Consider the following 23,608-nt stretch of genomic DNA (forward strand, 5'->3'; position numbering starts at 1 on the left):
CACCAGTATGTATTCAGATATCTATGTGGTAGTGGACCATCGGGATGCTGGCACTGGCAGGCTAAACGTCTAGATAATATACGGTAGTATTATTATTGAGCAGTACTACTGCGTAAGGCTATTGACTATTGCGTAGAGCTCGAGTGAGGTGATCGAGGCAGCAATTCGATGGTTGGTGAGCCCGCCGGGGATATTTGCCCCGTTGGGACAGGCGCGGACAGGGGCTGGCAAAGGAGAACAAGACAAAGCAGGTCGGCCGGCTATTCCTTTTGGCAGGCTTCCCTGTATGGTCGGTACTTGGTCCTTATCAAGTCGTGCCTGTCACTAGGACACGGAAGTCCGATGGATGGAGAGTGAAATGGAGGTGAGATGGCTCTGGCATGATTCGTGATCCGGACTTCTAGGTAGATAGATACTCTTCGTATGGGATAGGTACTAATTAAGCCTTTTTTCTTTAGCTGGGTTTTTTTTCCAACAAATGCAGTGTCCCACTTGGGCCGACTTAGCCGGTTGGCCAATGCCAGTTGTGGTCGCTGGTTTGGACGAGTCCAACTCCACTTGGCGCCTCGAGCTCCCAAATAGATTGAATTAGATTGAAGTCCGCCTGAGGGGTAGGCAGCCCTAGATACCCCTGGAAGGGGCGTGATCAAATGATGGACTGTGGACTGTTGGCAATGTCCGGAGTGTTTCCGAGGCCATCCGGGAAGAGGATATCGAAATTGCTGAGATGCAAAGGTAGAAGGAAAGGAAAGGAAAGGCCGACGAAATCCTGAGGGGGAATCACTGATCAGGTGGTGCCCACGTGGGCGGAGGAGGGTTCTGCCTTCTGGCTTCGGCCTTTTACACCGTACAATCTACGGGGTACAACCAGCATCTATCTATCTGTACCAATGACTCGGTATCCAGCGCTGATCTCAGGTCATTCTTCCATTTCATTGTTCCCCTCATAAACTCCGAGAATCATGACGGAGCTGCAGACCCGGTTCCTTCGGCAGCGTTTGGCCCGAGACTCCCGTGCGGAGATCAATGCCGGCATCTCCTTGCCGCGCATCGATGGTATGCTGCCCAATTTGATTCGTGGAATCTCATCTGGACTGTCGAGACGCTGCAACGGTCTTCTAACTGTCGAGTAGACAAACTTGAGGGGCTCAGTCAGGTTTATAAAAGAAGAAGAAACTCATGATGACGCGGACTTGTCGGAACCATTGCTGGAATGTGACAGTCCCGCTACGCAGACTAACACTGCATCATCATGCGACATTTATCAGCCTTGACGAGTCTCGCACTGGGTCCCTATCTTTTATCCAGCACTGGCGAGGCTAGTGCATCCCCGAAGTCTCCACCAACCCCCATCATTGATCGGTCCAAAGTGGTTGCCAGATTCAACCCTTATCGCAATGCCAGCTCGACAAGCACTCCAATGCAGGTGGGGAATGGAAACTTCGCATTCGGGGCAGATTTGACTGGCCTGTAGACCTTCCTACCGTATGGCACCCTTTCGTCCTGGGGTTGGCACAATTCATCGCTGCCTGCGAATTCCACGCCGTCAGATTTCAAAGGTGTTGACTGGTGGACTCATGGTCGGCTAGTCAATTATGACATGCCCAATCCTGCAGAGGCGGGGATCTCTCAGTGGTTGATTGCCAATCCTCACCGTATCAACTTAGGACGCATCGGATTCGTATTTGGAGGAAGTCACACGAACTATACTGAAGATGACCTGCAGGAGAAGTCGCAAGTACTGGATATTTACCAGGGCATATTGGAGTCTAATTTTACTTTAGACGGCCATGCGACCACCGTCTGGACATGTGTTGATCCAGTCTCGGACACGGTAGCGGTGCGCTTGCAATCCGAGCTGTTGACCCTAGACCGTCTGGCAATCTTCTTTGATTACCCGTATGCTACGGACAAGAATAAGTTCGAGGCTCCCTTCATTGGCGATTGGGACGCTGTTTTGAATCATACCACGATCCTGCACTTCACAGACGATAACACTGGAGCTCAGATACAACATACTCTTGACAATACCACATACTACAACACATTGCAGTGGAGTGGTACTGGTGCGTCTATTTCCAGGGTTGGCCATTCCCACCGGTATGTACTCCAGCCGAACGGTAGCCGCACGACAGAATTTGAGTTTACAGCAAACTTCTCACCGCATGCGACTTTAAACTCGTCGACATTATCTGCTGATGCCATCACCGCACGATCTCGGCAATGGTGGACTGCCTACTGGGAGACCGGGGCCTTTGTGGATTTGACCGCAACTGGGAATGCAACGGCAGTGGAGATTCAACGACGTGTAATCCTGTCCCAATACCTACTGGCAGTCAATGAGGCCGGGTATGATCCGCCACAGGAATCAGGCCGGGTAAATAATGGATGGTATGGCAAGTTTCATATGGAGATGTACCTCTGGCACGCCGCTCACTGGACCCCATGGGGCAAGTTATCTTTACTAAAGCGAAGTATCGGGGTCTACGATCGGTTCCTTCCATCGTCGCTAGAACGGGCAGCAGATCAGGGATACAAGGGGTTGAGGTTGGGGAAAATGAGCGACCCGAGTGGGAGATCTGCTCCAGGAGAGATCAACGCGCTGCTTATATGGCAACAACCCCATGTGTTCTACTTCGCAGAGACCGAGTACCAAACTATACATTCTGCAAGGGGGAACACAGATGATGTCCTCGCGAGATGGGACTACATACTGACCGAGTCGGCCGAGTTCATGGCGTCCTTTGCCTTCTGGAACGCCTCCACCAATGTATATGACCTTGGACCTCCCATGTACCCCGTCTCAGAGAATACCCCGCCAAACAGTACCCGCAACCCCACGTTCGAGCTCGCATATTGGCACTTTGGTCTCGACGTAGCCATATCCTGGAAAGCCCGGCTCGGCCAAGAAGCTCCTTCATCTTGGAACCATGTCAAGAGCAACCTCGCATCACTACCTACAGTTAGGACAATAGATAAGTCGGGTGATGAGGTCCTCACATACACCCTCTACGAAGGCATTCCGAAAATGTGGACAGATCCAGAAACCGTGACCGACCATCCAGCACCCACCGGCATCTACGGACTCTTATCACTCTCGTCGGTCGTGAACGAAACAATCGTCGCAGCGACAGCCGCTAAAGTCGCCAGTGTTTGGAACTTCACGGATTGTTGGAGCTGGGACTTCCCCATGCTGGCGATGAACGCGGCAAGGCTGGGAGATGTGGAAGCTGCGATACAGTATCTGGTCCACTCGAATTTTGAATTCGACGATGTCGGCATGCCGGTCGGGACCAAGGCACCCACGCCATATTTCCCTGGGAGCGCAGCCCTGTTGCTTGCCGTTGCGATGATGACTGGTGGTTGGGACGTCGCAAGGAACACCAGTCACCAAGCCGTTGCGCCGGGGTTTCCGTCCCAGTGGGAGGTCCGAGCTGAGGGGTTTGAGCGGATGCTGTGATTCTGGAAGATAGTAGAAGATGCTAGCGGTTTGAAGTCACCGGTGGACTATTGTTACTGACTGCAGGGGCACCAGGAGCCATTAATCAGGTACAGCCGTGCAATGCACTTCGTCTCAGTCATTCAGCTAATCTATCTGGATGGGGTATGTAGGCTATGTATTATGTAGAGAGATGATGACGCGTAGAATGACAGGGGTATCGTTCCTCCAAAAGAATGGCTGAATGTCTATTTGGTACGCTTGTAGATCTTGGCCAGGAAGGCCTCGAAGACCTCCTTCTTCAAGCCCTCGGACTCATTGACGTTGCTGATCTTGGTGCGCAGCTCGCCAACAACTTCCTCCTCGTACTCCTTGTAGACCTTCTCCAGATCCAGCTCCTTGTAGATGGCCTTAACCTGGGCCTCAAGCTCGCTGTCCTTGCGGCCGTAAGCAGTCTCCAGCACCTTGCGCTGCTCCGCGTTGCAACGCTGGAGAGCCTGGTTGACCAACCACGAGCACTTGTTATCCTGGATATCGGTACCGATCTTGCCAATGAAGGCCGGGTCACCGTAGGCATCGAGGTAGTCATCCTGGACCTGGAAGTACTGACCCAGGGGGATGAGGATTTCGTGGGCCTGACGGAGGTTCTCGGGGGTCGCGAGCTGGAGGTAGTGCAGGGCCATGGCGACGGGGAGGTAGAAGCTGTAATAGGCGGTCTTGTAGGTGACGATGAACATGTACTTCTCCATGGAGAAGTTGTCCAGGTTGACGTTGTCCTCGGGGGCAGTGATCAGGTCACAGAGCTGACCCAGCTCGGTCTGGAATGTGGTCTCGTGGAAGAGCTCGACGAGGTCGATGTAGGCAGGGTGGGACCGGAAGTATTTCTTCAGAATAATGTAGATGCCGGACTCGAGGAGGAAGGCGTCGTTGATGGCGACCAGGCCGACACCGGTGTGCCTGTACCAACAGGGCTGGCCGCGGCGAGTGATGGAGCCGTCCATAATGTCATCGCTGACCAGGAAGAAAGCCTGGAGCAGCTCGGTGAGCCAGCCCAGAAGACTGAGGTGCTTGAACTGCTCGTCGGTCAGGGGCTGCTTCAGGAGAGCAGAGCCGGTGTCGGGGACGGAGAGACCACGGTTGAGCTTTCCGCCGGGGACGTTGACATTGAGGGCCTGTTGGAGGGGACAGAACGAGAAGAGTAAGCATTCTGAGTTGGAGTAAGACGAACGGGAGAGCGAATGGCACCCACCTTCTCGAACCACTCGACGGCGTTCTGGGGCAACTTGTACTGCTTCGCATAGTCCAGGAGGTCTTCGCGCAGAGAAGGGAAGATGGCCTCGAAGTCGGCGCGAGTAGTGGTGGCGGACATGTTGGGAGAGAGCTCGTAGGCTGGGAGAGTTGGAGGGGAAAAGAGGGACAGAGGGGTGAGAAAAGGGCGTGGAGAAGAACAATGGCCCGCGAGCAGGGATTCCAATAGTTCAAATACCCTCATTTTCGGCGACGCCCAAAGGGGAAGACCCCGCTGTTTGTTCTGTTTGCCCGCCGCGGCCCAAACAGGCAAGTCCTCATTCTCCGGCCCGTCGCTTCCCCAGATGGCTGTCGCGTCGTCTGCTTCTCCCCAATTCTTGCCATACGTTCGTCGTCGCCGGCTTGCTTCGTTGCTGCTACACTACTGGCGCTGCTTACGCGATCTGCCCAATCTTAATCCCACCGAATCCGATCCACGTCAGGCCTCTCCGCCGTGTTTAAAGCGCTCAGTCCTCGGGAAGTACTTAGCAATGATTCTAGCGCGTCGCTAGCTACTGTCAAGTCACAAGAGCTCTACCACCATTCTTTGTTATACGCATGCGCGTAGGTAGCTGCGGCTCTCTCGTTCGTCATGGCTATCCGGTTCACCGAAGAGAACATCAAGGAGCTCAGGTTTCGGCTCGAAGATGCGGCAATGAAATGCTCCGAACGCTGTTTATACCAGTCAGCCAAATGGTACAGTTACAGGCATTGCCCCGGCTCACCATCTTGGCCGGTAACTAAATCTGCGAACTAGGGCAGCCGAAATGCTGGATTCCATCGTCCCAGCTGAGCAGTATGATACCGATCCCGACTCCCCAATGGACCTTCCCGATGCTCCTTCGAATACCCAGAATCCGTACCTCCGATCGCAAGATTCACTCGAAGCCAGTCTCGAAGCGCAAGAGTCATACAAGTACCTCCTCGCGAAATCTTACTTCGACACTCGCGAATACGATCGTTGCGCGGCGGTTTTCCTTCCCCCGACCATCTCCCCCGTTCCTCTTACTTCGACGCCGCCGAAACCGAAATCCAGACAGTCACTGACCCCGCAAAAGGGCAAATCAAAAGCGTCGGCATATTCAGGTGTCAAGGACCATAGTGTGACGAGGAACCCATATCCTAGGCTCAGTCAGAAATCGCTGTTCCTCGCGTTGTACGCCAAGTATTTGGCAGGTGAGAAGCGGAAGGATGAGGAAACTGAAATGGTCCTCGGCCCAGCAGACGGAGGATCGACGGTCAACAAAGAGCTACCGGACCTCGCGCGAGGCCTGGAGGGATGGTTAGCCGAGCGGCAGGAGAAAGGATTGGAAGATCGGAACCAGGGTTGGTTGGAGTATCTATACGGTGTTATACTCCTCAAGGGCCGAAACGAGGATGAGGCGAAGAAGTGGCTCATACAGAGCGTTCATCTGAACCCATTTCACTGGGGCGCATGGCAGGAGCTGAATGACTTGCTTGCGAGCACAGAAGATGTACGTCACCCCATGTTCCATAATTGTCGCGACTTGCTAATTATCCTCGCAGTTAAACCAAGTGGTCAAACTTCTTCCGCTAAATATCATGACTCTCATATTCCGCGTATACTGCAGTCAAGAATTGTATCAGGCCACTGAAGATACCTACCAGTCGCTATCTGAGCTGGAAATGATCTTTCCCGCAAGCGCTTTCCTGAAGACTCAAAGGGCTCTACTCTACTATCACTCGAAAGGTAAGGAAGGTAGCCTGCAAAATATCCATTGAATAGTTCTAACAAGGCCTATAGACTTTGAAGAAGCATCAAGTATCTTCACAGACATTCTCGTTACCTCTCCTCACCGACTTGACAGTCTCGATCATTACTCCAATATCTTATACGTGATGGGCGCTCGTCCGCAGCTTGCATTCGTCGCCCAGATCGCAACTGCTACCGACAAGTTCCGCCCAGAAACATGTTGTGTAGTAGGGAACTATTACTCCCTCAAGTCTGAACATGAAAAAGCAGTCATGTATTTTCGACGAGCCCTGACCCTGGATCGGAACTTCCTGTCGGCCTGGACCCTCATGGGTCATGAGTACATTGAGATGAAAAACACACACGCAGCCATTGAGTCATATCGCCGCGCCGTCGATGTTAACCGCAAAGACTACCGCGCCTGGTACGGTCTGGGCCAAGCCTACGAAGTACTGGATATGTCATTCTACGCATTATTCTACTATCAAAGAGCGGCGGCTCTACGTCCATACGACCCGAAGATGTGGCAAGCAGTAGGATCCTGCTATGCGAAGATGGGCCGCATCGAACAAAGCATCAAAGCCCTCAAACGAGCCCTCGTCGCGGGCTCCTACTACGCCGAAGATACCTCCCAAGTAGGAATGGGTGGTCCGGAACGCAAGATCCTGGACCCTGAAACCCTCCACCAAATTGCCACCCTCTACGAACGCCTAGGCGACGAAGAAGAAGCAGCCACATACATGGAACTCACTCTCCAACAGGAATCTGGCCAAGTGATACAGGAAGAGGAAGACGCATCTTCCGACAATGACAACGACGATGATCAATCCGGAACAGATGCCCAGTCTAGTTCCAGACGGACTCGTAAGTCATCTACCCAACACGATGAAGATGAAGACACCTGGCACGGCACAGGGGTTACAGCTACCACATCCAAGGCAAGACTATGGCTTGCGCGGTGGTCTCTGCGCAACGGAGACCTAGAACGCGCAGACCAATTAGCAGGCGAGCTATGCCAGGACGGGGTCGAAGTCGAAGAGGCCAAGGCTTTGATGAGGGATGTTCGTGCACGAAGAGAAGGGGATGAATAATCATCAGCATCATATATCTGGGATTTGTACACTATCTCTATCTTCCTTCATTTTCCCCAGGGCTAGCGAGGCGTTTGTGCAGGAGTCACGATGGAACGAGGTTCATAAATAGTTCTCGTAAGTTACATATGTGATTGTCCTGGGGTGGTACCGGTCATGCATACAAGCCGGATGAGATGTCAATAATATCTAGATACCCCTATCATCTCCATCTCCATCTCCAATCACACTACCATAGACCTTCAACCATAATGCGGCCTAGAACCTACTAGTTAATTCTTCTTATATAGTATATACTCTGTACCATGACCACTAAACTATATACAACTCCCGAAAAGCGTCCTAGCCCCCCACAAAGGAGCCAGCATCAAAGTAAATGAGTATATAACCCCCTCTCGGCATGAACCAAAGGCTCAAGGGAGCTTAACTCACCTAGACTCCATAACTTGCGTCTATCAAAGCTCACATTTATTCTGGCCTTTCTGCATCCGGCATCATAGCCTCGGGTTTGAGGTTCTATTGGTGTAGTGGGAACCACTTCTGTGAGTCACGGAGGGCCTTTGAAGCTCCATTTGACACAAGCAAAGAAGGATTCCTTACTGATGTTTTCCCAGGTCTGGCGAAGGCAGAACCGCGTGTCGTTGTGAGTTGTGGTGGTGAGGCTGAGGAGGTTCGAGTCGAGGATGAAGATCTTCCCGGTTTGGGGATTGGCGGGGTGGTAAGGTTGTAGGGTTTTGGATAGCCCTCTTCTGAGGTCGGGAAGGACTGTTCCGAGAGCGTTTTGCTTGCTGGGTAGAATGATCAGGCCGTAGACTGTGTTTTGGGAGGCGGCGTGAGGGTTCGATGTCTTGAGGAGAGATTGAGAGTATTGGGAGAGTAATGTGCGGAGGAAGGGGTTGAGAGTAGACGATGTTCGCCATGTAGCTGGGATAGGAAGGGGAGTGAGGTTTTCGTTTGGAGAGAAGTGGTGGACGTATATAGGGATTTGCTTCAGTGGTGACTGAAGGCGTTTTCCTGGTTTCTAGAAGGGGCTGGTAACGACGACTTGACTCCCAGTAGGGATGTGGTTGGGATATCCTCGGGACAGATTGGCTTCTGTAGATTTGAGTGGATCACTGGGGGCCTCAAACCCTTGACGTTCTCGGGAAGCCTTCACTTTGTGAGAAGATTCGGTTATGTGGGCCGAGTTCTTCCTTTGGCCTGTTGTATGGGAAGACAGATTCTCATTGTCCGTCAAGTACTGGCCATGCACATTGTAATCCATAGGTGGTGGTGGTGATGGTGATGAGTCTCCACTTGGGTCCCTATGAATGGGAATGACACGTTGCATGGCGCTGGTTTCATGACGACGTTTTGGCTGTCGCTGTCTTGTTGGATCACACAAGGAGCCATGAGAGGCCGATGCAAGGTTCGAAAGGGGTATGGATACCTCGCTAGTCTGATTTTCACTAGCCCTAGTAAGAGAGCTTTCTGTGGTCTCAAGGCTCTGTGAATTATCCGTACCATAGTCTGATGCAGGATTTCCCTGCTTCAACCGTTTGGCGGAATCGTACTCCAGGTCATCGGGGTCCTCGCTGGGAACAGATCAGGCATTTTCCGCTAGTAGCTGCAACTCTGAGAATGACGCTGCATCCTCAAATGATCGATCCCAATGGATCTTGATAATCCTTGGAAAGCGAAGTGCAAAATATCTGGCACCTGATGGCTTCTCAAAGCCGCTGCCTAACATCTCAACAACGAAGGGGTTCTTGAAGACGACATCCAGGCTTGTGCTGATACTCTCCCCGTACTCAAGCATGAAGCCATGTCCCGAGTCTGTGTTGCAAGCGGAGAATTCTCCAAATTGACTGAGGATCTGCATATGCTTGATATTCATGCAGTTGTGGTTGATGACATCCAATAACCGAAATTTGGGCGTGACACCAAACTGCACAACATCTTCTTTGTTGACAAGGCACCCGATAAAGAATTCTGTCCATAACAGTTTCTTGACTCGCTGGAGCACCATGGCATCCTGAGAGTCATACCTCGCACCAATAATTGCAAGATCCACGGTATCGCCCAGTCCTGGTATATAGTCCTTCTTTAACTTGATCCAATGGCCGGAGGAATTGCTCACTTCGCGGGGAAATATTGTAAAGTAGGGGTCTTCGCATCCTTTCAGCACAAATCCCTCCCATCGCTGATATATGCCTTTCTGAAAAATACTCTCCAGTCGTGACTGGCTCTCATAACGCGAGAAGTCCAAGACCCATTGTTCAGAGATATCAGCGCGTCCAGGAATAGCTTGTATGATATCCTTGAGAAGCAATCATCGATCCCGATGTGGAAGCTTTAAGCACACGTTGTCATCGACGAGTAGGATGTCAAAAAACACTATCATCAAGTGTTCATACGGCTGTGGCCTTGTCAAAGTCAGAATCTAACGTTGAAGCTTCATGTACCATGCCACTCACGGGGAATCGCTTCCGATACCGATGAAAGTGCCCGATCGAGATATAAATCTACGCAGCTTGTGGAAATCCACGATATTGCCGTGTTTATCACTCCAGACAAGCAATTCACCTTCTAGAATGCATCGACGGGAGATTTTGCAACCGGGCATTCCTAGTTTCAAGGAATCGCTGACGACTTGATGGATGCCGGCCCGGTCCTCAGTTGAATCTTTGCCACTCTTGGAGAATATCTGAATGGGATTCAGACGCTTGGAAAGGTCGATATGTATCTGGCAGTATTCACCGTCATATTTTCTTTCTATACTCATACGGCGGTTGCCAATCATGCGACAGCAATGTTTGATGCTCCTAGCCTTATAGTAGTCCGGGCGTCCTATCTTCACTCCGACATCCGGACTGAGATACCGCAAGGCGATGAGTCCCAGATCTTGGGCTAGATCAGGTTCCGGGTGTGGAGGAAAATGGCTCATAGGGCCAGAGGTGAGCATGCTCAAAGCACTCTCAAAGGAATCCTGGAACAGAAGTAGATGCGGAAGTAGAAAATGGACGCTTCTCATAGTCAACTTCATCGGTAGAATGACAGGGAAGTAACTTTTTAGTATCATTCGTGTGAGCCATTTGGCTTCCCTGCTACTCAGTCGTCGATATAGTGACGATAGCTCCTCATCCACATTAACAGCCGTACGCTGTCTTCGCACCTGAGGACCGGAGAACTTGCAACGAGAAGCAATCCTTTTCAGGGCATAATCGATCTCTTCCACAGTGACTTCTTGCCCACTGATGACATGATTCTCGGCCTGTCGCATGACATTCTCCACGGCTTGTCCTAGATCTATCCCCCCCGAGACGCACCAGCGCTCGAGCTCCTGACGCCGGGAACTTCCCAGGAGCAGGCACCGAGCTATTACTTTCTCTAACTTTGTCGCTTGTAGCCAATAGACGCGGTCCGTCCGTTTCTCTGGAAACATGCAGGAAAGAAGGGCCAATTGGTCGGTAGTGTTATCACGGATTTGCTTGTCATACTGGGCGAACCATCGAGTCACGGCCCGAGCATCGGAATTGATGGCTTTGGCCTCATGAGCAGCTTTCACGAGCCTGTTGCTCTCGAGGGATGATAGTAGATCGCATAGGTGAGCAAACTTGAACCCCATATAGAAGTCGTGACGGAGGGCGCGACGTTTGAAGAAGCCAGCTCGGTTATGAGTGTCATACGCAGCGCACTGATAGTCTGACACGCGTCAATCGGCAAAACACAAGCTAAGTATTGAGCAAGGTTGTCCGACCACACAATTCGAAGAGCCCGTCCAGATCAAATGAGAGGGAAGACGCGGGGCATCATTTTGAATGGATCGACGCGAGCGGAGCGCGGAAACACGTGATGCAAACCAATAGTCTCTCTGTTACACTTACCACTTACCACTTACTACTTACTACTTACTACTTACTACTCTACTCTTCATCTCCGTGTAGCATGAGGTCAATGCTCTCGGTATTTGATTGCTTTTGATTGCTTTGACTAAGGCGATGGAGAAGTCGCCAGGGGATTAAGAACCCATCCCTATCCGAGCAGCCACATTTGCTATGTATTACCTGTCGGATGAGATCCGTATTCTGACGTGCATCGGAGCACCATCTTTGGCGTGTGATGTTGCCTTACGCGTGGTATACATGCGGTCCCCTACCACCATCCGTCGATCTACTTTCTACCCCTGCAGCTCTCGCAATTCATCCCATTCGTCCCAGGCCATTTCAACATGAAATGTTCGGACAGTGAATACTAAGACGAGCTTTAGCACAACGATGGCCAGTTCCTGCCCGATACATTCTCGAGGCCCAAGTTGAAACCCACGCCACATGTTCTTGGCTGGATGCAATGCATCACTCTTTGGGACCAGGAACCGTTCTGGGATGAACTTGTCGGGATCAGGGAAGACCTCTGGATCGTGATGAATGGAGATGGAGCTATCGAAAAGGTCAAAGCCATCTGTCGGCCATGGCTCGTCTGCACCATCAATCCGAAAGTTGAAGGAAGGCAAGCCTTCCCGGACGGTGATGGTAGCGGGGTTCATGCGCAGGGTCTCCTTAATAACACCCAAGGTATACGGTAGTGAATCCAGGATATGGGGTGCTTCCCGGACCTTAACAGCAGCTAGGCTTGGATCGGAGCCCAGCACTGCGTCATGTTCAGCCTGCAACTTGGCCACGCATTCCTGATTCAATTGCAGTTGTCTGAAGATACGAGGAATTGTGATGGATAGCGCATCATCACCACCAAAGAAGAATATCATCAACTGGCTGAAGACATATTCTATGAAGTCGTCGTCTGGGGCATTAACGCCGGTTTCCTTACTTGCAAGCTCTCTGGAGTATTCCTCCACTGCCGACCGGATTATCGTGCGTGGGCCTGGGGTAACCCGCCAATGCTCTCTGTGATAAATGGTCGAATATAATGGAAGAGCTGCTGCCGCTTGCGTCGTACCACGAGTTTAAACCATGGAGTCGCCCTCCACAGGAGCTTGCGAGGGCTTAGAGTTACTTCCATGCGAGCTAGTTGCTCTCGAAAGGCGAGGGTAAAGGGTGAGGGATATGGCGATTGAGAGTTCAAGCGAGTGTTACTGGGCACCATTAGCCGGATGGCAGCAACAGTAAAAGAGTGATATTGGTCAAGACTCACAGAACTACCCTCCCCGTGACATCGAAAGCGAGATTACTGGATATCTGCTCCATGGGGAATACCTGACCCCATTCACCGGTCCCACCAGACAGGTTTCTGAGTGCATGGGCGAAGGCTTCAATCTCCTCCAGGACAGCCGGGATCCAGGTCCGGATGTTACCTCGACTGAATCCCGGGTTGAATCTCGAGCGCCACATGCGCCACTCACCATGCATGCAGTTGAGGTCCTTCCCGCTTGTGATGGGATCCAAAAAGACTCCTTGCATGGGAGATTTTGGCAGGCTGCTCCCAATCTCCATTTGATTAGATACGTAGGCTTTCAAGGAAAATGCCATGGGCCGTGATATCGGCCACACATCGACGTATATTACTGGGGGGCATTCTTTCTCGCCGGGAAAAAATTTCATCCAGTATTTACTCATGTAGAAGCCAAAGGTCTGGATGAAGTTCGCGTCGAAGGCCCAATCTCGGTAGAACTGCAGGACGACGAGAAGATGACCGAACAGCAGGGAATGGGGAATAATAGGCTGCGATATTCAGCTGCATATCCACTTCGTACAAGCCAGAGACATACTATGTGCTGGGACCGAAGTCTCCTAAATTTCATTCGGGCTTGAGACAACTTCATCGCGAAGCGCAACACCAACGCTGCGAAGAGCACCATGGCCATCAGACCAAGCCGTTGCCCCTGGCCTACGTGATCGATGAATGAGTAAGACATGGCAATGGTTCCCTGTGAACGATCGATGCAATGGAGGTGTGATGCGAAGGCACACCGGCGAGGAAGCGTTGAAGGAAGAACCATCTTCTTTTTGCTGGTTCTTACTCAACAGAATCCATGGCAGATAAATATTGGGAGACAGTGTTGACCCCAACATTGAGTACTGCGTTCAATGCCACGCATGATGTCGTCGATACCATTCCATGAGTGGAGTCCAGATGCGGAATGTCGACGCTAGGAGTAGCCCTCTGGGGGCGGAAGCCTCCTGTCATCGAGATGCCCCCCTGCTTCCCGAGCGAGTGTCATGCTGTCATATTCGTGCTACAGTGCGGTGCATCAAGCGTTGCTGGATGCTGGATCGGGATCGTTGCAGGATGGCCTTGCTTGTCCCTTCTCTCGGCAGCCGTTGCCATTGGATGTCCATCCATGACGGTGTCCGGCATCTTGATACTATAGGCTCTCACCCTATACGAGGGAGAACTTAAGGTACGTGTCAATGTATCTGCCCAGATAGGTTTCTGGGGAACTGTTTTGGTTGAGACTCATGAAAGCCACTACGACCCTAATGTATTGTACCCTCATCCCAACAGAAGCTAAAACGTGCCCCGTTGCCTCACACGAGAGCTTCTCAGAGAAATCTATAAAAGGGACCCCTCATCCCTCAATGATTGACAGCATTGCAGCCTAAAATGGAGATAATCCAAGACTGAGAACCCTCGCCGGGGTGCTTCAAAAAACTATTGATATGGACCCGGAGAAGGCACCCGCAATGATCGAAATGCTGAAAACATATTTGGCGACATTTGACAATATCGGGGGCGACTTCACACGAATGGAGGAGTACATGCCCCATCGCATTGCGAATTGTGGCTACTGGTCAGTTGTCATTCCCTCACAATCATTCCGAAATATAGAAAACTGATCAATAGCCAACGCGCAGGATGTCCTCGTACTTCATCCGCTGGGGAATGGGAATGGCTCTCAGTGACGAAGACTACGCTAGTATCGAGCAATATGATATTGCCATGGGGAATGTACTCGGTCTGACCAATGACTACTTCAGTTGGAATGTCGAGAGGGACCATCCCACTGATCGGATGAAAAATGGTGTGATGGTTCTGATGAAGGAGCATAATGTTACCGCAGATGCAGCAAGGATGATGCTTTTCGGGATCATCGTTGACGAGGAGTCGAGAGCTGCAAAGCTCAAGGAGGAGAGATTAAAGAGGCCGGTCTCGCAGGAGATCGTGCAGTACTTTGAGGCCATTGAATTGTATGTTGGTGGTAGCTGTTACTGGCATTCCACCGCGCCTCGGTATCAGGTTTTTGAGTAGGTGTGGATGAACGCCGGCTGGCATTGGTCTGGTCGTTATTGATATTATTTCTGGGAGTACCTGAAAACTTAGATATAGATCTATGTTTGGCTTCCAGGGAGCAGTCCCTTATCATCACACTTGTGCTCTAGCTGAGTTATGTGACTTTGAGATGCTAGCGTGGACCAGATGACCCGTGGTCACCCTTTTTTCTTCTATTGTCTCGAGGGATGATGGCAGTAGTCAGGTGTAGAATACATGAAACGCAAAGCTGCATCTTCTCGGATCTGTTCCTATACAGCCGTTCCCAACCAAGAATATCCCAGTGATTCACGCAACATTATGAAAAATAGAGAAAAGACACCCACCAAACTCCAGGCTTTTGAATCTGAGGTATGTAGAAAGATAATGCAAAGGACAGGAAGAATCGAAGGAACAGAAGCTGCCGTTACAGGATACCCTGTTTTTGAAGACTGGTAATTGTTAGCATATCTTGTAGTTGAGGGAGGGAGTCGAGGAGGGGGAAACGTACTCGAGATAGATCCTCTCCGGCATCACGTTGCCCTCTGCGTCCTCCATCTGTACCACGTTGTCGCGACCGTCTCTGTCTTTCTTGCGGTCCTGCTCCAGCTTACTCCAAAGCCTGATCGCATCCTCGATGCGAGTGATCTCGCGGAAGAGGTTGGTATTGGAGGTGATGCCGAGACACTTCAGACCAAAGATATGCAGAGCTTCTGAGAAATGCTTGTCAAAGGCACGGCGACCCCTATACACAAAGTTACCGCAAATATCACAGGGGTATTCAACTCCCAGGCCGTGCAACTTGTAAAGCCAGTACGGGATTGGCTTGCCATCCCAAGCAAGTGGCAGCTTGAGGGGATTGTAAATACGGTCTTCGTCCTCCTCATCGGACTGATCGCCGGCGCGATCACCGCCAGGGTTCTCGGACTCGTTAAGCAGGGCTTCGAGTTCCATTTGACGTTCACGTTCAGTCATACCCTGTCTCCGCTCCACGTTGATTTTGGTTGCTTGGCGCTCGGGCTCAAGGACCTGCGTTAAGGCACGCGCCCGGTGTTCTCTCTCTGCAACCGCACGCTCCTTAAGACGATGGGCGACGGATGATGTGCCGTTGCCTGCAGAAGGTGCCGGTTTATCACCGGAATCCCCAGCAGCCTTGCGGGCCTCGGCTGCCCGGACGTGTTTCTTGCCAGTCAAGTGGTTCTTGTAAACATTCTCATTCTTGAACTCCCTCTCGCAGTCAGCACACCAGATACCTTCTCCGGAGCCCTCGGTCTTGGGACCTTGAGTGCCATTCTCAACAACCTCCTCGGTCCAACCGGGAACTTCATTGGCTGCCCACTGCTTCTCAAATTCCTCATCAAAGCTGGCGAAGAGTTTGTCTAGGTCTTGTAGCGGCTTTGTCTTCTTGATGAAGCTTTCGAGATAGTTCGCGAGTTCGCCGACATACTTGAAATACCGATCGGATAGCTTGTTGGTTCGCTTGATAGGAAGTTGCGGGGGGGTGAACGCATCGAACACGTCGAGGTATTGTACGTAGGTGAGTCGTTTGATACCAGGCAAGTTCAGATAGTCTTCGTGCAATGTCGTAAGGTCCAAGAACTGTCCATAACCCTCTTCACCAGTGAACAAGTTGTCAATCTCCATTCCAGTTGGTTCGCCCTCCCCGGCTTGACGGCGCTTGTAAGCGCGCTCGAGGTTTTCGACTGGTTCGTTAGGGTAGCGCTTGTGGAAATCCTTAATTTCATTGAATTGTTTGTAGAATTCCTCGAACTGATCACCGGTCGAGACAGCCTGGAGTTCCTTCTCACGCGCGCCGTCGGCATCTTTGTAGATATCGAGCAACCTCTTGGACTGGTCTTCGATGCGATTTAAAAAATTTGCGACCTCATGATCACGAGCCAGGCGATCCCGAATCTAGAGGATAGAAGCGCAAGTTAACAAAGAGCAACAAGCTGGAAACTGGGAGGCCACTTACGGTACGGGGCTCTTCAGCAACGCGGTCGGCGATCGCCTGCTCCAACCGCTCAAGATCCTCGTGGATGAATCTTTGCTCTTCGAAAATCATGGTGAGTAGTTTCAGAAGGCTCCACCGGTCTTCTGGCAAGAATAAGGCTTTCTGGGGACGGAGATGTTGGCGGGCAGGTCGACGCCATCCATGAGAGCTTTGCGGCGAGATACCGTCACGTGTGACGGGCGGTGAGACCTCGGTCGCTGCGAAAAGTCGCGCCGGAGAAGCTGGGCGATTCTTCTGCTACTCCACCAGGCCAGCTCCCTCCACCCACTCGAGTCGATTCCCTTTCCCCCGGTTTCTACAGCTTACAGACCTGGTGCATTCAATATGGCGGACGGCATTGACAGACGCGCTGATGGTAGGGCACCAGAAAACCCTCAACATTGTACGCCTGTATACTGATCGCGCAAACCCAGACCGGATGGAGTTCAACACCTCGAAGGAGGTCACGGTTGCTCCTACCTTCGAGGACATGCACTTGAAGGAGAGCCTCCTTCGTGGTATCTACGCCTATGGATACGAGTCTCCGTCGGCAGTTCAGTCCCGTGCCATCGTCCAGATCTGCAAAGGTCGCGATACCATTGCTCAGGCGCAATCCGGTACCGGTAAGACCGCTACGTTCTCGATCAGTATCCTCCAGGTTATCGATACTGTTGTCCGGGAGTCTCAGGGTATGTAGTCTACTTACTTCTAAACCACTTGTTTCTAGTCATCGCAAGGCTCACTCATTGTAGCGCTGGTCCTTTCCCCCACTCGCGAACTTGCCACCCAGATCCAGTCGGTCATCATGGCTCTCGGTGATTACATGAACGTCCAATGCCACGCTTGTATCGGAGGTACGAATATCGGAGAGGACATTAGGAAGCTTGATTATGGCCAGCATGTGGTCTCGGGCACACCGGGCAGAGTCGCAGATATGATCCGCAGACGCCACTTGCGCACCCGTCACATCAAGATGCTGGTTCTTGATGAAGCCGACGAGCTTCTCAACCGTGGATTCCGTGAACAGATCTACGACGTCTACCGCTACCTCCCCCCTGCCACCCAGGTCGTCGTTGTTTCCGCCACCCTCCCGTACGATGTGCTGGACATGACCACCAAGTTCATGACCGACCCTGTGCGCGTCCTGGTCAAGCGTGACGAGTTGACCCTCGAAGGAATCAAGCAGTATTTCATTGCCGTTGAGAAGGAAGACTGGAAGTTCGACACCCTTTGCGATCTTTACGATACCTTGACCATCACCCAGGCGGTCATTTTCTGCAACACTCGCCGCAAGGTCGACTGGCTCACCGACAAGATGCGCGAGGCCAACTTCACCGTGTCCAGCATGCACGGTGAGATGCCCCAGAAGGAGCGTGACAGTATTATGCAGGATTTCCGCCAGGGCAACTCTCGTGTACTCATCTCCACCGACGTCTGGGCACGTGGTATCGACGTGCAGCAAGTGTCCCTGGTTATCAACTACGACCTGCCCACCAACCGTGAAAACTACATCCACCGTATCGGCCGTAGTGGTCGTTTCGGACGTAAGGGTGTTGCCATCAACTTTGTCACCAGCGATGACGTGCGCATTCTCCGTGATATCGAATTGTACTATTCCACTCAGATCGACGAGATGCCCATGAATGGTAAGTTCTTCATCAATTCTGACAACCAAGTCCGAACTAATAAATCGCCAGTTGCCGATCTCTTGTCTTAATGTACTTTTCTTTTCTGGTTCATCTACCCGTTCGAAAAGTGACCTACGAACCATCTCCTAGCATCAGACTCCGAGTATACGAGCAGTACTGTGCTCACTTCCTTTTCATGCATTTGAGAAAGATGGAAAAGGCCCAGGACACCGTCCCCGGTGCCCTGGGGGGCCAAAATCGCGTGGAGGAAATGGGAAAATAATCAAATTGGTTAGTCTACATGACCAACCGACCAGTCCCTAACCCCAAGATGAAGATCTGACCCAGTTCAAAGTGATGTCTGAATACGTATTGCGGCGCAACCCTCGACCAAGCGGCCTGCCCGTTCAGGATATCAATTGCCATTCTATCTTTGCACTATCTTCTCTGAATATCTCTGGCGTTTGATCTGTTTTCATTTCGGGATTTGCTATAGTTGGAGTTATATCATGATGAAGTCAAAATTTTAGTCTATCTCAAGACACCGTTCCTGCCTTGTTCCGAATATCCTTTTTTGGCACACATCATTGTGGTGGTCCCACAATTTCACATTATACGTTTCCCCGTGTTAAAATAAATATAGCCTAGTCCTAGTAGTAGTAGCTGTGCTACAACATCCACTACCTAGCCGATTCCGTCTTCGTATAATCAAATACTAAACGATTCAATTACCCGATGCAGACTCTACCATTCGTTTCCAACCTTGGAGAGAGAGTGAGAGAGACGGCGAGAAGACAAGCAGACTCATTTCAAAAGAGGAAAAAAAGAAATGATAAAGAGGTACAGACTATACTTTGGTCGAAGACAAAAAACCAAGTCTCACTCCGCCTGACCTAACCCTGAATCCTTCCTGACTTCAGCCAATAACAACCGATAAAGATAAGCGTCGATTCTGTATATGTAGTAGACGTGGGAACACGTTATGAATGGGTGCGGGTGGATAAATAACTATGCAGGGCCTGTTACGGCAATGCATAACGATGATGATGATGAATGAACAGAAAAATGATTGCGAAGCATATATTGATCTGTACCAAAACAGTGGCGCCGGAAACCTGTATTAGATGGATCACTGACGGGCCAGAAAATGCGTATATGCAGTGAGCGAAAACGCGGGAAGTGGATATGGGATGAGAAGGATAAGAGGAGGGGGGGTTTTGGCTCCTGGGATTAGAGAGCCTCCAAGTTTGGTAAATGATGTATGACTGCATGCTCCTTCCTAGGAACGGGGTTTAATTGAAGCTGGATGTTGACCGTAGTGCGCTGGTACGAGTAAAGCCACCTGTCGACACGGCCCTGTGCTTGCCTGCTGCAACACTGGGTCGCACATCACGTTCACGTGTCCAACTGGAGGTGTGTCAGTCAAGGGCCGAGTGAATCTAAAAAGTGAATGGGATGAAGCTCACATTTTAACCAAGCAGTCATCCCCCGCGGAAGCGAACATTCCGGGATCTCGGGGATTCCAGGACATCGAATTTACGCAACCTCGTATATGCCCTTCCAAGGCTTCCACTAGCGTCCCGGCTTCTTTATGGAAGATGTAAACTCGAGAATCTAGCTCACCGTTAGCTAAAGATGGCAGTGGACGCAACGTGACTTCTCACCTTCACTTCCGCTGACAATGAAGTTCTCAGCGGCTCCACCGAAGACACTGCGGATGACGAAATGGCCCTGCTTTTGCCCTGAGAAGCGCCGTACCACGTCGGTGGTGTTGATGTCAACAAGCTGTATTTGACCATCGGCGGAATTTATAAGCATATGGCGCGAGTCCCTGCTAACAGCGACCGAAGTTGGTTTGCTTTTCAGTGCGAGGCAATATTCTTCCTCGCGAGTAGCAAAATTATAAACGTGGACCTTTTGGTCAAGATCCGCGGCGATGAGGCGCCGCCCGTCGGGCGTGATAGCACAGTCTTGAACGCGGAAGCCGTCAGGCCAGACGTACAGAGTCTGACCACGCATGCCCCAATGACATAGCTGCGCGTTTACATCAAGAGCGCCCGTTACGAAAGATTCTCCATCAGGAGCCCATGCTGCAGCTGTCACTGGATGACGGTGTTGGTTGATGGTCAGAAGGCAACGACCAGTCTGCCTATTGTCAGTACAAACACCATCCACTCCAAACAGAAAGGTGCACTATACCTCAACGCTCCAAACCCGAGCTGTCTTGTCTTGTGAACATGTGATAATCTTAGAGTCATCAGGGCTCCATGAACATTGCGCAACACCGTCTTCATGGCCCAATAACCTTTGCAGCACAGCAAAGGTGCTCGTGTCGTAGATGATCACCGTCTGGTCCTTGCTTGCCGTGACCAGCTTGGTCCCGTCATTCGAGAACTGACACCACCAGACCTCGTCGGAATGTTGGCTTAACTCGATGCTTGCCCGCAGAGGGAAGTCCTTGCGGTCACACATGTGGTCTGAATATAACGAGGGGGGAGATGCAGTGTTATGGTATAGGCATTGGTTGATCTGGTTGTGCTTAACGTGGTCTAGCAAGATTGCGAGACGATTGTCGGGAATCATCACAGAGGGTGATATTGACCCTGTTGGGTGTTAAAAATACGCAGTATAAAACCCCGGGTATTGGTATGAGACTCACTTGACAGTTCTGATAATAAACGCTCTCGAGAAGAGCTTATGGGACCATCCCAACCAGCCTGGTCATGGAGGTGCTCCAGAGGACACATGAGAAGACTATATACAGTCAGTTCCTGATATTCCATGACTGCGCAGACATCTAGTCTTACCTGGAAAGAGCATGCAACCGGCCTATGTCATAATTCAACGGCGTTAGTTCATGCCGCAGAACTATTAAGGCCGCCGCCAAATCACGGGCTTCCAACAACTCAAGGAATTTTTGCTGCCGTAAATAGAAGAGCATTTCGTTCTTCTGAGCGTGTTCCACCAGCACCAGCTTCTCTTTATTCGTCCCTTGGTCGACGCCACTACCTCCCCGACCACCTCCGTCTGGATAGAAGGACTGCACCAGTATATGCTCCGCCTCCGTCCACCGTCCCTCCAGCACTGCATTCCGAAATGTAGCAACGGCTGGGCTTTCCAGCTGATACCCACTCTCCTTGCTCAACAGTGTCGCAGCGCCATCATAGCCAAGTTCGAATAAGCTCTGAATAAGGATTCGGGTAACCTCTTCCCGATCATGCCCAAAGTATGAAGGAGGGCCGACTGACGCCTTTTGCGATCCGTTTGTGCGTACGCCTCTGTGGGATGTTGCAAAAGCGCCCTGGCCATTCAGGGTGTGGGAGAAAGCCGCCTTCTGGGACGGAGACGCAGCCGAGCCATTTAACGCATGAGAGGAGCCGTTTGTACTAGAAATACCATCTGGCCGCATATTTGCCAGGCGCCTGCGCTTGGGGTATGGTTCGTAGCCCTCTGACGGGGCGCGTGATTGGAATCCGCTTGATGCCTGAGACCCGGCCTCGCTTGCCGTACGATCCTCCACGAAACCTCCTAACCCCTCGGTAGTACGTCCGGGCGTATCGGGTGTACTACGGCGACGTCGACGAGCAGATGACGGATAATATATTCCAGGGGCGCCTGCTGTACCGTAACGATTGCTGACTGCCGATCTTTGGAGGGATGACGAAGAAGGGCCGCCCGGAGCGGAAGTGGTTTGACGACGTGACGGTGTAGGTTCGAGGGGGATAGGAGGATCGGGGTGGTCGGGAGTGGCGGAGGAGGGTATGTAGGCGGGGGGATGGTCTGCCAGATCGAAAACTTTGAGATCTGCCCTTTCACCTGGCTCTGTAGAAGAACCAGGAGAGCAGACCTATATCAGTGGCGGGTCACTGATACTCGCCGAGTTTCGGTCCTCCTTTTGGAGCTCGTTGAACAGCCCGGGAGGCCGATCAATGCGAGTTGTTCGGGTGATAGATATCGGTGGCGAGCCTAGATTATCGCTCCTAATCAGCCCGTGGTCTGTGGGATGGGATGATTTGGGTGGTTGGAGGGGGAATTCGTACCGTCGTCGGGCGGAGGTCTTATCGGACCAGGAGGGTCAAGTCCGGGGAAAGACGACCGAGTGTCGGGGACGAAAGACAGGAGTAGGACAGATGACACGCACGGTGTCAGGAGGGAACTCGGATCAAAGAACAGATCGAGGGGTCTACCGAGGATGTATGGCCGGAAAGTGAAGTGAAGAGAGAGAGCAGACAGCAGGAGGAAGCTGGAGGAACGGAAGTGCAGGACGAAGCACATCGGCGGCTGGTCTGACTTGATTGACTGACTGATGATTGACGGCGTCTCCGTGGGGCCCAGCAGTCCCGACAATCACAATCCAGTTCACCAGTTCACCAGTGCACGGTTTCACCACTCCTACCCAAACCCTAATGGGAGATCGTTGATTCTTCTACTCGAAACCTGGTTAGTGCAGCAGATTCTCGGGAGAGAGATTCCTTCCCATGTCAACCGTCTACACAAAGGGCGAGGCCATTGCCGACCACGACGATGAATGATGACGATGATACAATACCGTATGACGATACTGAAAAAGGTTATCGCCTGCAGCCAGAAGGAAACATTCGATTTCTGCACCCGTCCAAATTCGAGGCCTTTTTTGCTGCGCATTATGCCTCTTTTCCTTTGCCTCGCTCGCTTCCTTCCTTCCTTCCTTCCTTCCTTTCTTTTTTTATCCCCCTTTCCTCAGCGGCCTTCCTTCCCTTGTGCTCCAGACTTCAGGTGTACGTCGTAGAACAGAGAGTGTCCCAATCACATCCACCTCCCTCCCCCTCTGGTTGATGTGATTATACTTACATACTTACACGCGCATCACCTGAAGGGAAGAGCAGCTGACATGGAGATCCCGATATGACACCATCCTCGATTAACCAAGGGGCATGGCCAAACGGTTGGCCCAAATGGGTCTCCGATCATCACTGCCACCTACTACTAGGTATCACCTGCACCTCCCGCTCGGGCACATCGAATGAGCTGTTCCCATGTCAGTGTCAGGGGCGCTTCGGGCCCAGGGGCCTTATACTCTCCTCCTTACGGAATCCTTATCTACTAGGGCTTGGTCTCCATAGATCGTTCTCCATCTCAGCACTGACTTTCGAAACAGCACGGTACGCCATGCAGCCCAATAACGCCACACCCTGCTACTAGTACATTGTACCCAACAGCCCACTGTGGAGGCCTGCCATCTGGTACCACTGGGATGGACCCAAGTGGGCGTGTCGATGACTTGATTAGGCG

General features: G+C 51.6%; 9 protein-coding genes across 9 annotated transcripts; 4 read left to right on the forward strand and 5 right to left on the reverse strand.

The window, feature by feature from the left end:
- Positions 1–1,252: 1,252 nt before the first annotated feature.
- On the forward strand, positions 1,253–3,460 carry BO94DRAFT_548423 (uncharacterized protein; the record flags this gene model as incomplete). Its single annotated transcript, XM_025613397.1, has 2 exons — positions 1,253–1,426; positions 1,475–3,460. 2 exons carry the CDS (start codon positions 1,253–1,255, stop codon positions 3,458–3,460), a joined length of 2,160 nt encoding a protein of 719 aa, XP_025465304.1.
- erg20 (bifunctional (2E,6E)-farnesyl diphosphate synthase/dimethylallyltranstransferase) lies at positions 3,450–4,906 on the reverse strand. Its single transcript, XM_025610148.1, has 2 exons — positions 4,689–4,906; positions 3,450–4,611 (listed from the first exon to the last, which is right to left on the reverse strand). Exons 1-2 carry the CDS (start codon positions 4,806–4,808, stop codon positions 3,688–3,690), a joined length of 1,044 nt encoding a protein of 347 aa, XP_025465305.1. The 5' UTR covers positions 4,809–4,906; the 3' UTR covers positions 3,450–3,687.
- A 166-nt stretch (positions 4,907–5,072) lies between these two features.
- BO94DRAFT_521450 (anaphase promoting complex subunit CDC23) lies at positions 5,073–7,798 on the forward strand. The gene is made up of 4 exons (XM_025610149.1): positions 5,073–5,422; positions 5,484–6,201; positions 6,254–6,437; positions 6,492–7,798. The coding sequence occupies exons 1-4, from the start codon at positions 5,319–5,321 to the stop codon at positions 7,529–7,531; spliced, it is 2,046 nt and encodes a 681-aa protein (XP_025465306.1). The 5' UTR covers positions 5,073–5,318; the 3' UTR covers positions 7,532–7,798.
- A 280-nt stretch (positions 7,799–8,078) lies between these two features.
- Positions 8,079–13,382, reverse strand: BO94DRAFT_548426 (ATP dependent DNA ligase domain protein; the record flags this gene model as incomplete). Its single annotated transcript, XM_025613398.1, has 12 exons — positions 8,079–8,552; positions 8,577–9,105; positions 9,157–9,830; positions 9,876–9,936; positions 9,988–11,207; positions 11,433–11,503; positions 11,578–11,639; positions 11,695–12,282; positions 12,338–12,414; positions 12,467–12,602; positions 12,662–13,137; positions 13,236–13,382. 12 exons carry the CDS (start codon positions 13,380–13,382, stop codon positions 8,079–8,081), a joined length of 4,515 nt encoding a protein of 1,504 aa, XP_025465307.1.
- A 615-nt stretch (positions 13,383–13,997) lies between these two features.
- BO94DRAFT_161816 (terpene synthase family protein) lies at positions 13,998–14,947 on the forward strand. Its single transcript, XM_025605872.1, has 2 exons — positions 13,998–14,258; positions 14,323–14,947. The coding sequence occupies exons 1-2, from the start codon at positions 14,128–14,130 to the stop codon at positions 14,714–14,716; spliced, it is 525 nt and encodes a 174-aa protein (XP_025465308.1). The 5' UTR covers positions 13,998–14,127; the 3' UTR covers positions 14,717–14,947.
- Positions 14,824–16,865, reverse strand: BO94DRAFT_537325 (SF3a splicing factor complex subunit PRP9). The gene is made up of 3 exons (XM_025612242.1): positions 16,692–16,865; positions 15,228–16,630; positions 14,824–15,168 (listed from the first exon to the last, which is right to left on the reverse strand). The coding sequence occupies exons 1-3, from the start codon at positions 16,779–16,781 to the stop codon at positions 15,144–15,146; spliced, it is 1,518 nt and encodes a 505-aa protein (XP_025465309.1). The 5' UTR covers positions 16,782–16,865; the 3' UTR covers positions 14,824–15,143.
- Positions 16,866–17,054: 189 nt separating this feature from the next.
- BO94DRAFT_587899 (ATP-dependent RNA helicase eIF4A) lies at positions 17,055–18,426 on the forward strand (the record flags this gene model as incomplete). The annotated part of the gene is made up of 4 exons (XM_025615862.1): positions 17,055–17,085; positions 17,144–17,398; positions 17,462–18,355; positions 18,407–18,426. The coding sequence occupies 4 exons, from the start codon at positions 17,055–17,057 to the stop codon at positions 18,424–18,426; spliced, it is 1,200 nt and encodes a 399-aa protein (XP_025465310.1).
- A 1,141-nt stretch (positions 18,427–19,567) lies between these two features.
- On the reverse strand, positions 19,568–21,746 carry BO94DRAFT_471198 (WD domain protein; the record flags this gene model as incomplete). Its single annotated transcript, XM_025608371.1, has 6 exons — positions 19,568–19,706; positions 19,804–19,951; positions 20,002–20,482; positions 20,537–20,940; positions 20,997–21,091; positions 21,145–21,746. The coding sequence occupies 6 exons, from the start codon at positions 21,744–21,746 to the stop codon at positions 19,568–19,570; spliced, it is 1,869 nt and encodes a 622-aa protein (XP_025465311.1).
- An 893-nt stretch (positions 21,747–22,639) lies between these two features.
- Positions 22,640–23,101, reverse strand: BO94DRAFT_162084 (uncharacterized protein). Its single transcript, XM_025605873.1, has one exon. The coding sequence runs from the start codon at positions 22,979–22,981 to the stop codon at positions 22,730–22,732; it is 252 nt and encodes an 83-aa protein (XP_025465312.1). The 5' UTR covers positions 22,982–23,101; the 3' UTR covers positions 22,640–22,729.
- Between the last annotated feature and the right edge of the window lie 507 nt (positions 23,102–23,608).

Source organism: Aspergillus sclerotioniger (assembly GCF_003184525.1).
Source record: "Aspergillus sclerotioniger CBS 115572 chromosome Unknown BO94scaffold_22, whole genome shotgun sequence".
NCBI lineage: Eukaryota > Fungi > Ascomycota > Eurotiomycetes > Eurotiales > Aspergillaceae > Aspergillus > Aspergillus sclerotioniger.

Coding starts and splice junctions, on each gene's coding strand:
- BO94DRAFT_521450 (XM_025610149.1), top strand. CDS start 5,319: ATGGCTATCCGGTTCACCGAAGAGAACATCAAGGAGCTCAGGTTTCGG. Junction 6,202..6,253: donor TGCTTGCGAGCACAGAAGAT/GTACGTCACCCC, acceptor TTATCCTCGCAG/TTAAACCAAGTGGTCAAACT. Junction 6,438..6,491: donor ACTCTACTATCACTCGAAAG/GTAAGGAAGGTA, acceptor CAAGGCCTATAG/ACTTTGAAGAAGCATCAAGT.
- BO94DRAFT_161816 (XM_025605872.1), top strand. CDS start 14,128: ATGGACCCGGAGAAGGCACCCGCAATGATCGAAATGCTGAAAACATAT. Junction 14,259..14,322: donor ATTGCGAATTGTGGCTACTG/GTCAGTTGTCAT, acceptor GCCAACGCGCAG/GATGTCCTCGTACTTCATCC.
- BO94DRAFT_162084 (XM_025605873.1), bottom strand. CDS start 22,981: ATGCGCAGCAAAAAAGGCCTCGAATTTGGACGGGTGCAGAAATCGAAT.
- BO94DRAFT_537325 (XM_025612242.1), bottom strand. CDS start 16,781: ATGATTTTCGAAGAGCAAAGATTCATCCACGAGGATCTTGAGCGGTTG. Junction 16,631..16,691: donor TTGCTGAAGAGCCCCGTACC/GTAAGTGGCCTC, acceptor TCTATCCTCTAG/ATTCGGGATCGCCTGGCTCG. Junction 15,169..15,227: donor CCGGAGAGGATCTATCTCGA/GTACGTTTCCCC, acceptor AACAATTACCAG/TCTTCAAAAACAGGGTATCC.
- erg20 (XM_025610148.1), bottom strand. CDS start 4,808: ATGTCCGCCACCACTACTCGCGCCGACTTCGAGGCCATCTTCCCTTCT. Junction 4,612..4,688: donor CCGTCGAGTGGTTCGAGAAG/GTGGGTGCCATT, acceptor CCCCTCCAACAG/GCCCTCAATGTCAACGTCCC.